Source organism: Chelonia mydas, chromosome 10 (genome assembly GCF_015237465.2).
Source record: "Chelonia mydas isolate rCheMyd1 chromosome 10, rCheMyd1.pri.v2, whole genome shotgun sequence".
In the NCBI taxonomy this organism is placed as follows: domain Eukaryota; kingdom Metazoa; phylum Chordata; order Testudines; family Cheloniidae; genus Chelonia; species Chelonia mydas.
The window spans coordinates 29,884,224-29,895,664 of NC_051250.2; the positions used below are offsets into that span (position 1 = coordinate 29,884,224).

The 11,441-nt window shown below is 44.8% G+C and overlaps 1 protein-coding gene across 11 annotated transcripts in view; it reads left to right on the forward strand.

Moving 5' to 3' along the window:
- Positions 1-3,875, forward strand: part of GLYR1 (glyoxylate reductase 1 homolog) — a 34,051-nt gene extending 30,176 nt beyond the window's left edge. For all 11 annotated transcript variants that reach the window (XM_037910161.2, XM_037910163.2, XM_037910166.2 and 8 more), the window contains one exon: positions 373-3,875. In XM_037910161.2, coding sequence (XP_037766089.1) covers positions 373-447 — 75 coding nt within the window. In that variant the 3' untranslated portion in view covers positions 448-3,875. The remainder of the gene's footprint in view (positions 1-372) is intronic.
- The last annotated feature ends 7,566 nt before the right edge of the window (positions 3,876-11,441 follow it).

Below are 11,441 nucleotides of genomic sequence, written 5' to 3' on the forward strand. Positions count from 1 at the left end.
CCTGTCTCCTGCAAGACAGAGCTGGAGGCTTGTGTTGGGTAGGGAGGGGCTGCTTCTCAACAAGGGGGAAAATCTAGGAGGGAGGGCTGCCTTGAGACAAGGTAGCAGGGATTGGTGTATATCTTATAGTATGATGGATGAGATTGAGACTTAGGGAGATGGGTTTGATGGGAATTTTACAGATCATTTATGCCCAGAGAAAGTGACACTTAAAGTGCTTCTGCAAGATCTGTGTGTTCTATTCTGTGTTGTACTAATTACCCAGTTCAATGTGTGCAGTGCTCTGGTTAGTGATGGCTACTTAGTAGTTCTGCTAGATGCAGACTTCCAGGGAAAAGTGTAACTGATCCTTTGCCCCTTTCTCTTCTCCAGGTATACAAACGAGCAAAAGCATTGGACCAATCAGACAACGATATGTCTGCTGTGTACAGGGCCTACATCCACTAGGCTGCACCATTCTTACTGTTAATACCATGATTATTAATTAATATTATGATGATACTGGGTTTTAACTCTGGACCAGTCCATCTGTCTCTCCATTTCCTTTTATACACAAACTTTGTTGAGATCTGCCACAAGGGCAGCTGCTGCAGTGAGCCTTCCCCTGGTGGCACAAGGGGGAGGAGGGGGCTCGGATTATTGCAATCTGATTAGAACATCCATGCCATGCACTGACAGTCACGGAACAGAATGGTGGCGGCTGGTTCAGAAGCTCTGAGGCAATTCAGCCAGAAACCTGCTGCTTGGCTTTTTATTTCTCCTCTGTATGCTTGTCCGAGATGCTGTTTCTAACAATTGCTTCTCTCCTTTCCCATGGGTAACATATGCATTGGCCTCTCTGCATCGAGGGACAGTTGTAATACATCCCATCTACCTGTGAATATCAGTACAACCCTAAATCCCAGTGGGGGGGGGAGGGTGTGAGAATTGCTCCTGCTCATCACCCACTGCTATAGAACAAAGCACCTCCCAAGGGCAGTTCTGTAAGTTGATGGGGCTGTATGTAGGCTGCATGCAACACTGTCTGGTCCCCCAGCACCTTGATGGACGAGCTCCTCATGCTGATGGGAAGAGCAAGCTGTATTATTCATGGCTTCTCCTCTACAGATAACTCTAGCTTAGGAACCACAGGCCATGGTGGATGAGAGACGATGATATAAACACAGCCTCCTAAAAGGCTAATCACAGCTGCACATCCCTATAAACAGTGTTAAAAGATTTATAGGGGTTTGCTTAAAAAAATCATAAGTAAAAATTCAAAGATTAAAATTGAGCCAGAATTTTTTTTCTTGGTGAAGGAACAAACCTCGAGGTCTTTCCTGCCCTTATTTTATGTGGATTTTTTAAAATCATCTGCAACCTCCACTTTTTCCTAACAGTTATTTACAAACGCTTCTTGGGTTCCGGCAATATCCCAAGTAGAGTCATGAATCTGACAGAATGGACTAGAGGAATGATCATAGGGCCAAGAGATAGAAAGTCCCACAGTTCCAGTCCATGCTCTTCATCTGTGGCCTTCAGGTAGTCATTTTAGCTCTTTGCCTCCGTTTCCACATCTGTAAAAATGAGCTTGATATTAACCTACCTCACAGGGATGTTGTGAGGATTGATTAGTGAACTTTGAAAATGTAAAATTTCACATACAAATGCTGAGTGTTGCTGTTATGGGCACCACACTAGCATAGCATATCTCTTTTGCTGCAGTTGTGACTGCTTGGCACGATCCCAAGTTTAAGGAAGACCTAGTAAATATAATGGGAGCCTAAAGTGCTGCTGAACTTGAGCCTAGAAGTGTTGGAGCTGAACTGGAGAAGTGAACTCACAAGAACACAGAAAAATTTTTAGTGCCGAAGGTGGAGAAAGCCAGAGTCGAAACAATGCCTGAGTATGTAAAAACACAGAACTTTGTCATTTTAATTTTCTCAGTATTAGCCTTTAAGGAGGGTTCTTGCATTTTTGGACTCAGAGAATGAAAAGGTTAGTAAAACACCAGGAACCAGCTTTCTTGGCCGAGATCACTCCCCCACCTCCTTAGGTTGGGTAACACTCTTGACTCCCTTTATGCTGGAATTCTGAAGTGGAAAAGAAAGCAAATGCAGAGCAGGCTGTGTTCTGTTAGGTCCTTAAGGGCTGCTTGTCCTTTACCATCAGATCCTTTTCGTTGCATTGGCTAAGAACAAACAGCCTTGGAGCCCACCTTGGCATTGTTGCCCCCTTCTTTATTAAGGGCTGTTTAGGGGCGGCAGTGTTATTTAGGAAAACCCTCTGATGATCCTGTGGCTCGGGATTTCTTTAGTTGAAGCAGATGCCTTGCCTGCAATGGGATCTGTAAAGTTGTGGGTCTGGTTCATTAAGAAATGGGAACGTATCAGGTATCCTTTATGGAAGATAACATCCAACTCCTCCCTCAAGCTATAGATGTGACTTATGTTTTAAATACTTCACCTCTTCTGAAGACCCATTACTGTTTGTGAGCGAACACTGTATTACACATCCCCTCCTATAGTAAGCATCTCCCTGTAGTAAGAGATCCTGTTAGACATCACTTGGCCTGATTACCCATTACTGTGTTTGTGAACAATCTTATATACATGTCTACTCATGAAAACCAGTCATCCTTCACCTGGGTATCCTACGTTAAATGTACATGTAACCTTACCTGCTATTACCTATCAGTCTGCTTTTGACATCTTGTATGCACACTTTACAACCACAATAAATCCACAGTCAGCATTCAAAATCCTTGGTTAAACGCATCACAGTTGTAAAATGGTGCACAGCTTATGTCGGTTTAAGGTATGTGGGGAAAGTTACTCACCTCTTCAGTGTGCAGGAGATGGATCTTAGAATTTATACTCCAAGGTGTGTCTGTTAGGGACACTTGGTATCTGAGCTGGTGCAATGGAAGGCTTTTATAATGTCCCTGCAGAAACCTCTTGGAATAAATGTAGGATGAATGGATCTGAGCCAGTGTAGTCAAGGATCTCCCTGCATTATACTCTAGAACCAGCTGGGGAGAAGGGAGCTCTTAAGTCTTGTGATCCGTGTTCTATAGTGAATTCAAAGAATTATACAGAGGAAAATAGTTCCCGGGTCACTGCACTGCTGCATGTTTGTTTTGTCAGAAACAGTCATGTTCTCAAACGGGATCAGAATGTACATGGGAGTGGCAGGGCAGAGCAGCAAAACACTGTAATTTATCCTTTAAAAGTCTAACTGCAGCTCTCTAGCTAAATGGATACAGATCTGCTGGAGGGTGTGGTGTTTCCGGCAGAACTGTACCATTATTGATACACAAGGGAGCAGAGAGAGCACTCTGAAATAGATATGAAGCATGGGGGAGGGAAGGAAATGGCAAAAAGTGGACTGTTTCAGATGCCATTTCAGGTTCTGGCCCAGGAGTTGGTTTCACTTGGATTCTTGTATTTATCTATGTCTAGTCTCTGAACACGAATCCCATTCTGTTTGCAGGCCTGAGAGACATCCACGGGTGGGAAGGGGGGAAGCTGTGGATTGAGAGATGCTATAATGAAACTGGCTAGTCAATGTTGTCTTAATATTGTTGGCAATTCTGTAAAGTTCCTTTTTATGCGGATTTCTGTTTTAGCAATTTGCTTTATTTTTTGACTCCCTCCTTTTTAAAAAGAAAATGTGACACTTGTGAACAGCTTGTAAAGAAAAGCAGTTTCCTTTTGTTTCCTCAATGACAGATCCTATAGGTAATTAAGATTGTGAATTTTTATTTTTTTGCCTTGTTTTTAATTAACGTTTGTCATTCAGAATAGGATGTGTGATAATGTTTAAATGGCAAAACAAAATTTTTTTGTGCAATTAACAAAGCTACTGGCAAAAGAAAATAAAACCCTTCTTGGTAACACAGTGTTCTCATAGCTGTTTCTAAGGCCATCTCAAGTCCATCCTCTGTCACTCTCCACTCCATACGCAGATTGTAACAAGCTGTCCTATACCTCACCTAGCTCAGCTGGCACAATTGTCATGTAGAACCCTGATCCTGCCATGAGCTGACCCCTGCGCCCTTGTGGAATCCCAATGAAGTCACTTGGGCCCTGCAAGTGCAAAAGTCTGCTCACATGGAGTTAATTGTGGGACTGAGGCCTCGAATAGGAATAATAAATACAAAACTGTCCTGGTGCAACAATTATTTCTCTAGTGACTCCTAAATACAGAGCTTCTGCAGACCCATGGGAGGCTGGCACTGCAACTGTTCCCAGCTATCTACAATTTCCTTCATCCAGAATATGCTTTTTTTAAGTCACATTTATTATTTATATGGCATAAATGGTGAGGGGTTTTCCAGGCAAGCTATGAAGATAAGATCTTTTAACTGAAGAGCTTACAATCTAGAGAGGAAGCTGCAAAGTGCTCTGACAATTTGAATTCTGACATTGTCACCGTTCCTTATTGCTAAGGTAGTAGCTGAAAGCCTTTGCTATTGCATGAGTGTCATTTGTAAATTCATGTGCTTAAAAAAGAGAGCTTTAAAAATGTGATGGTAACAAGACTGAATCCCAGTGATGTCTGAACACGATGGTATTCTAAACAAAAAGGGCTTTCAACCATGCTGGTAGCTGCTTTCATCACTTCACACTGACTCAGCAGACGTTCTAGGCTTAAGAATGATGTTTAGGGTTATTGTGTGTGTGCTGGTTGGGTGGTTGTGCTGATTTGTGAGTTTTGTGCTAGGGAGAGTTGTGTGGATTTGTGCAGGTGATGAATGAGGGGGGTGTGCTGCAGTGAAAATATACGTTTTGGATAATTGTTTTGTGTGGGGGTGGTATTGTGCTGGGAGATCTGTATTGATTCAGGTGGGTGCTAAATGAGGGGTGTGTATTGTGATGAGGGGCTGTGCGTATTTGGGGTTATTGTGTATGCTGGTTATGGTGATTTGTGCCTAGAGGCTGTGCCGGGAGATTTGTATTGATTTGTGTGACTGGCAGTTGGATAAGGTAATGCACCTTCTGTGCAATCTCCCCCATATAACCAATGAAATTGTTGCATGAAAATGTAGCCCTAGAGCAGTGGTTCTCAAACTTATTTGATCAGGCCCTCTTTCTTTGTGTCTGTAGTTGTTTATTCCCCTCCTTCCTCTCCCCCCCCCCCCCCAAGTACATATATCACCACTCTGCTCTGAAGGCAGAGCAGAGAGCAGCAGCTGCTGGCTGGGCACCCAGCTCTGAAGGCAGCGCCACACCAGCAGCAGCACAGAAGTAAGGGTGGCAATGTGAAAAGTGATATGTCATCACTTTTCATAGCAGACTTAGTGCACCATTGCCAGACTTACTTCTGCACTGCTGCTATCTCCCTGCAGCTGACAACTGGAGCCCTGCTGCCTCCAGGTGGGGGTCGGGGGGAGGAGAGCCTGAGCCTGGGCGGCCTCCCAGTGAAGGAATGAAGTGGGGGTGGGGGGGAGAAGAGCCCGAGGCTGCATGGCGGGGTTCCAGCTGTCAGCTCCAGGGTAGCAGGGGTCCAACTGTCCTCTTTATCCCTGCCTCCTGGGTGTGCATGGCCCTTCTGCACGAGCCCCAGCCACCTGGGGCTGACAGCCAGAGCTCTTCAAAAAAAAATCTGAAAAAAAGGCGCACAGCTCACACCTCCACTAACACATTCCCAGGCCTCCCTTGGGAGGCCTGCCCCATAGTTTGAGAACCGCTGCTCTAGAGTAAGGGTGGTGTTTGGATGAGTTATCTCTGATGATATGATGGTCTGGGTTTCTTGGCATGGCATAGCTACATGCCTTACCATAGCTGTACACTGCAGAGGTGTAATTTGTAAAGTCAACATGGCTGAACACGTAATTATACGGTAACAGACTGTGAATCCCACTGATCACTCAACCTAGTGAGGTTCTGAACAAAAAGAGCCCTCCACCCTACCTGTAGCTGCTAACGTTGCTGCAAGCTGACTGTGCTGACATAGGCTTCGGAGTTACATCCAGTTACATTGTTTCAGTCTTACATAGATCGCTCAAGGAATTGGTAATGGCACATGCTGAGACTTTCACCTCAAATGCAGGCTGATGACTGCAACGGGTGGCTCATCAAAATGAATTGCAGTTTCTGATGGATGAGACCCAACATCTTAAAACTACCACCAGACGTGACACTAGCTGGGATCCTTGATAGCAGGCTTGGCAGTGAAGCCAAAGATTGAATGGCTCATGGAGTCAGAACTACTTTTCTTTTTTTTTTTTTTTTCTTTTTTGCCCGGAGACAGTGCCCCCAGCTCAGGGTTGAGATTGGCAGTGTGGAGAATCTTGTATTGCTGATGACCATGTTGTACCTGTTCTTTGGCTAAATAAGGCTGTAGTTAATTCAGGGTCCCAAGTTGCTTGGATGGTAGGGAAGAGAAAGAGCTGTCCGTCTGGTCCCTGTCACCAGCACTGAATCTCACACCAAAAATTTATTTGATAAGTTTACTTTAAAGACTTCACAGCCTTGTCATGCTCCTGTTTGCTTAATGTTCCTGACATCCGACAACACGAGCTTCTTCAGGGCAGAGAAGCAGCCAACCTTGAAAGCAACCCTAATGCATTAAGTTCTCTGCTCTCAAACTGCTGTGTGTTTACCACTCTGGTGAAATGGCTCCTGCTGAAACAGCAGCCACTGTGGTTTGTGTGCTGAAATCCCTGAGGCCAGTACTAAAGCAGCTCACAGAAACACAATCAACACTCTTCTAAACTTACAAGATCTCTAGAGAGCTTCTGACAATATCTAATTCGGTTAGGAGGCTTTATCACCATTATAATACTGTCGGAGGAGCGGGGGAATGGACGGAGCAGCATTTCACATCCTGTCTCTGAATCATCTGCATGAGCAGTGGGTGTGTCCCATGTTAGAACACTTTTGTTGCCATGTAAATCCAAGTCTCAGGCCTGGTCTACATTAGAAAATTAGGTCTACTTAACTAGGTTGCGGGTTGTGAAAAATGCACACCCCTGAGCAGCGTAGTTAAGCCAACCTAAGTCCCTGGGTAGACAGTGCTAGATCAATGGAAGAATTCTTCTGTCAACCTAGCTACGGCCTCTCGGGGAGGTGGATTACCTTTGTTGATGGGAGAACCCCTTCTATGAGCATAGGTAATGTCTACAATGAAGTGCTACAGTGGCGCCGCTGTAGCGTTTCAAGAGTAGAAAGCCCTCAGTAAGTGTGAGTTAATTTAAATGTTCAAACTTGATTCATGAGATCAAACGGACTTAACTTCCTTAGGAGCTTCTAGTACCCTCCATGCTTGAGGATTCTTATTAGTTCTATGGTATGTCCTACAGCAACCGGGCAGTAAGATTTCGATAGGGTTTTATAGTACTGTACTTAACTGTACTATAAAACAGGAGCTACCTACACTTCTGAGATGCTACCTTTTAGCTAGTAGTGATGGCAGCAAGTCAGACAAAATAGTTGTGTGATGGCACTTCTCAGAAAGTTCAGCCTTGCTTGGTTGTAAGATCAATAAACAGGCAGACTTAGCAAGCCATGTCCTGTGCTGCCCAAGCAACAGTGCTGCCAATACTAATAAAAAACAGTCCAGTGCCAACAGTTGCTTTTAAACAATGTTCTCCTGCAATGTTTGAAACCTAAACAGTGCAACAATGAGAGCCAGAATGTGCAAGTGGCTGCAAATCAAGTGAAATGGATTTCACTTCTGTTACCATGGAAGCTGGGAGAAATGAAAAATGGTAAACGGCAGCTAGTGACAAGATAATCCAGGCCTCTTAAAATTCCTTCACTTTTAATCATCTCTAAGAAACTGCTTTTCAGTTCAGTTTTAGAAACTTTCCCAAGGGAAGATAATGCAGTTTGGTATCCATGCATATTAGGAACTCATCCCCAACACCCACACCCCGCCCTTCACGTACTCGTACCGTAGTTCAAACACTAGCCTGAATTAAGCTTTAAAACTTCTCTCTGCCTGGTAGGAATCCCAAGAAAGTGCAGACCCGGTATGATGGAGCTCTGCAGTAACACTAATTCTGACTGTAAAAGCTCCAGTGATGAAGTTAGAAAGGATATTAGTTCTCTGCAGGGATGGGTGTGCATCTTAGGTCAATGAAGGCTGATGGGTTCAATCTTATTTATTGGTTTTGTAAATTCAGAAAGAAAACCGCTTCAAGGTCAAAGTTCTTAACTGGAGAGTTCAGGATATAGAAGATGGTAGAGGAAGGTTCATTCTAACAAACCTTGCTCATGCCTGGAAGACGTTCTGCCTGTAACTAGTTCATTACACTTCTGCATTCACACAAGGCTGTTTTTAAATGTAATGGTGTCTATATAAGGTGAGAACTAAGGACCTGAGATTGGAGGGGAGAGGCTCCCTCAGGAAAAACTATTAAGTCCCCCTCCCCCACAGAACAAGACAAGGGATATTAAGCCCAGAAGAAAGTGGAGCTGTGGGAGGGGTACTAATGCACTCTTCTAGCACATATTGTGCAGCCCAATCTATTATTATACTCCTTCTTTAAATGCCCAAATATCTGGCATGTTAAATATTAATATAATGAGACAAGGTGGGTCGATAATATCTTCTACTGGACCAACTTCTGCTGGTGAGAGAGACACGCTTTTGAGCTACACAGAGCTCTTCCTCAGGTCTGGGAAAGGTACTTAGGCTTTCTCCTACACTAGCACTTTTGCTGGCAAAACTTTTGTCTGTCAAGGGTGTAAAAAAAATACACCCCTAACCGACATAAGTTACACCGACAGAAGCACTGATGTGGACAGCCCTATGTCGCTGGGAGATGCTCTCCTGCCGACATAGCTACCACCACTCAGTGGAGGTGGTTTAATTATGTCGACAAGAGAGATCTCTCCCGTCAGCGTCAAGTGGCTACATGAGCAATCTTACAGTGGCACAGCTACATCAGTACAGCTGTGCCACTGTAAGCTTGCTAGTATAGACATGGCTTTAGTGTCTAGAAAAGTTATGAATTTAAGCTCCCAGACTCGTCTTTTGAAAGTGTTATGCAGATTTCCTTTGAGGATGAGGACTGATAGGTCAGATATAGAGCGATCTCTTTGTGAAAAGTGTTCACCCACAGGTGACAGGGTGTTTTTGTCTTTTATCGTTATCCTGTAGGAGCTCATGTATGAGCCTTGTGATTATCTGGTTTCATCCACATAGTTGTTGTTGAGGCATTAAGTGCACTGGATGAGGTACGCCACATGTTGTGATAGGCATGTGTAGGATCCACGGATCTTGAAATGTGTGTTGTGCGTAGCAATGGACTTATGTCTGCAGATTTTGCATGTTATTTTGGCAGGGTCTGGTGCCGCTTAGAGTTGGTGTGTCCTGGTCTTGTTACAGTGTCAAACACAGTCACCATTTCACTGACTAAAGAAAACCTCTCTCAGCCTCTTGGAATCTCTTTCTTTGCAGATGTATCCTCAACTCCTTAGTGAAAGTCCAAGACAAAACAGGGTAATGAAAGCAAACTTCTTTGCTAGTATCTAATGGAGAGGAAATTAATCCACAAAACTGAGCAAGCAGTTGCAATGAGTCCCTTCCAAAACACTCAAGCAGTAACAACCTGGCTCATTTCATATCTTCAAACCTGAGCTTTTTTTCCCTCTCTCTTCCAGGGATGTACTAATAGCTAGAGGTGGCATCCAAAATAAAGCTAGGCCAACTTTTTTTTTTTAATAGCATGCAGCAGAGAACTGACTGCTTCTGTAAACTCACCCCAAAACTTTTCAGTTGTTTTGGAAGCTGACACCAGGAATGTTATGCAAGAGGCTGAGAGAGTATTCTAAACAAACTTGGCCAAATAATCTGTTCTGAACATGTTTTCTGAATGTTATGCTTGTTTTCACTGAATAATTCATTTAAATTACATTTTGTGGTATTAGATTAGCTCCATAACGATAGTCATTGAATAACTTATTTGATATTCTTTTCTGTAGATGGCCAGCTCTGAGTATTGGCATGTAAACACTCACTCCAGGCATTCCACTTTGCTTCTAAGTTAATATGTATCTAGGCCTGCTGGAAGAAATCTCTTTTGAACAAATCTCTTCACCCCCTTTCCCAGTCCCGAAGCAGGGGAGATCAGCTCTGCAGGATGAGGTTATCCCCTGTTGCAGCTGGAACAAAAGCCAGTGCAAGAAGAAAACAATAACATATCCTGGAAGCGGGGTAAGAGCTGTGCTATTTGAGGGAATTAGATTTGCCCTGCCCCTCTTAAGAAAATGTACAGTAGCTAACAGCATGGCTTGGGAGATTGATAATGTGACAAGCAGCCCTTTTCATTTGTACATCATGGGTTTGAATCTGGCCAGGGTCAGTTGTAACCAGAAGCTGTTGCAGGATTGCTCCGGTAATAGCCCTTGTTTACCTCTCTGATTTTAAAGAACAAAATAAATGCTCTAAAGCAAGTGGTTTTCAACCAGGGGTACGCATACCCCAAGGGGGACAGAGTTCTTTCAGGGGCTACATCAACTCATCTAGATATTTGCCTAGTTTTACAACTGTCTACATAAAAAGCACTACCGATGTCAGTACAAACTAACATTTGTTACATACAACTTGTTTATACAGCTCTATATACTATACACTGAAATGTAAGTACAATAGCTATATTCCATTTGATGTATTTTATAATATGGTAAAAATGAGAAAGTAAGCAATTTTTCAGGAATAGTGTGTTGTGACACTTTTGTATTTTTATGTCTGATTTTGTAAGCAAGTAGGTTTTAAGTGAGGTGAAACTGGGAGGATATGGCAGGCAAGATAAATCAGACTCCTGAAATGGGTACGCTCATTGGGAAAGGTTGCTCTAAAGCAGTGGTCTCCAAAGTGGGGTGCGCGCATGGGGGGAAGACGATCGATTGGGAGGAGCAGCAGGAGGAGCGCAGCCGGAGCAAAAGGGCAGCACGGCAGGAGGAGCACCGCCGGAGGCGGAGGGGGGCGGCCCTGAGTCCTCTGGCCCGTGGAGGAGCAGGGGCAGCTGCGCAGCCAGCGGCCGGAAAGAAGCAGCACTTTCCCCTTCAAAGCCGGCCGGAGAGAAGCGGCGCTTTGAAGGGGAAAGCGTCGCTTCTCTCTGGCCGCTGGCTGCCCCTGCTCCCCATGAGTCCTCTGGCCTGTGCTCGCAGGGCCGCATTCCAAAAGGGGCTTTAGAGCTGCAGGCCAAGGCCCGGGGCCCCCTTAGCCCAAGGCCGTGAAGCCCCTAAAGCCCCTGCGTTCTGGGTGGCCCTGCCTGCCGGGGGGGGAGCAACTCCCAGAATCGTGACTCCCAGAATCGTGGCCATGGGGGTGGTGCTGCGCTGTGCAGAGCAACCTGCACACCCCCTGCACCAAACAGGAGCTGCCCCAGCTAAGTGCTCTGCACCTCCTGCCTGCCCCAGCCCTGAGCCTCTTCCCGCATCCTCGCCCTGAGTGCCCTCCCACACCCTAACTCCCTCCCAGAACCTGCACCCCACCCTGAGCGCCGG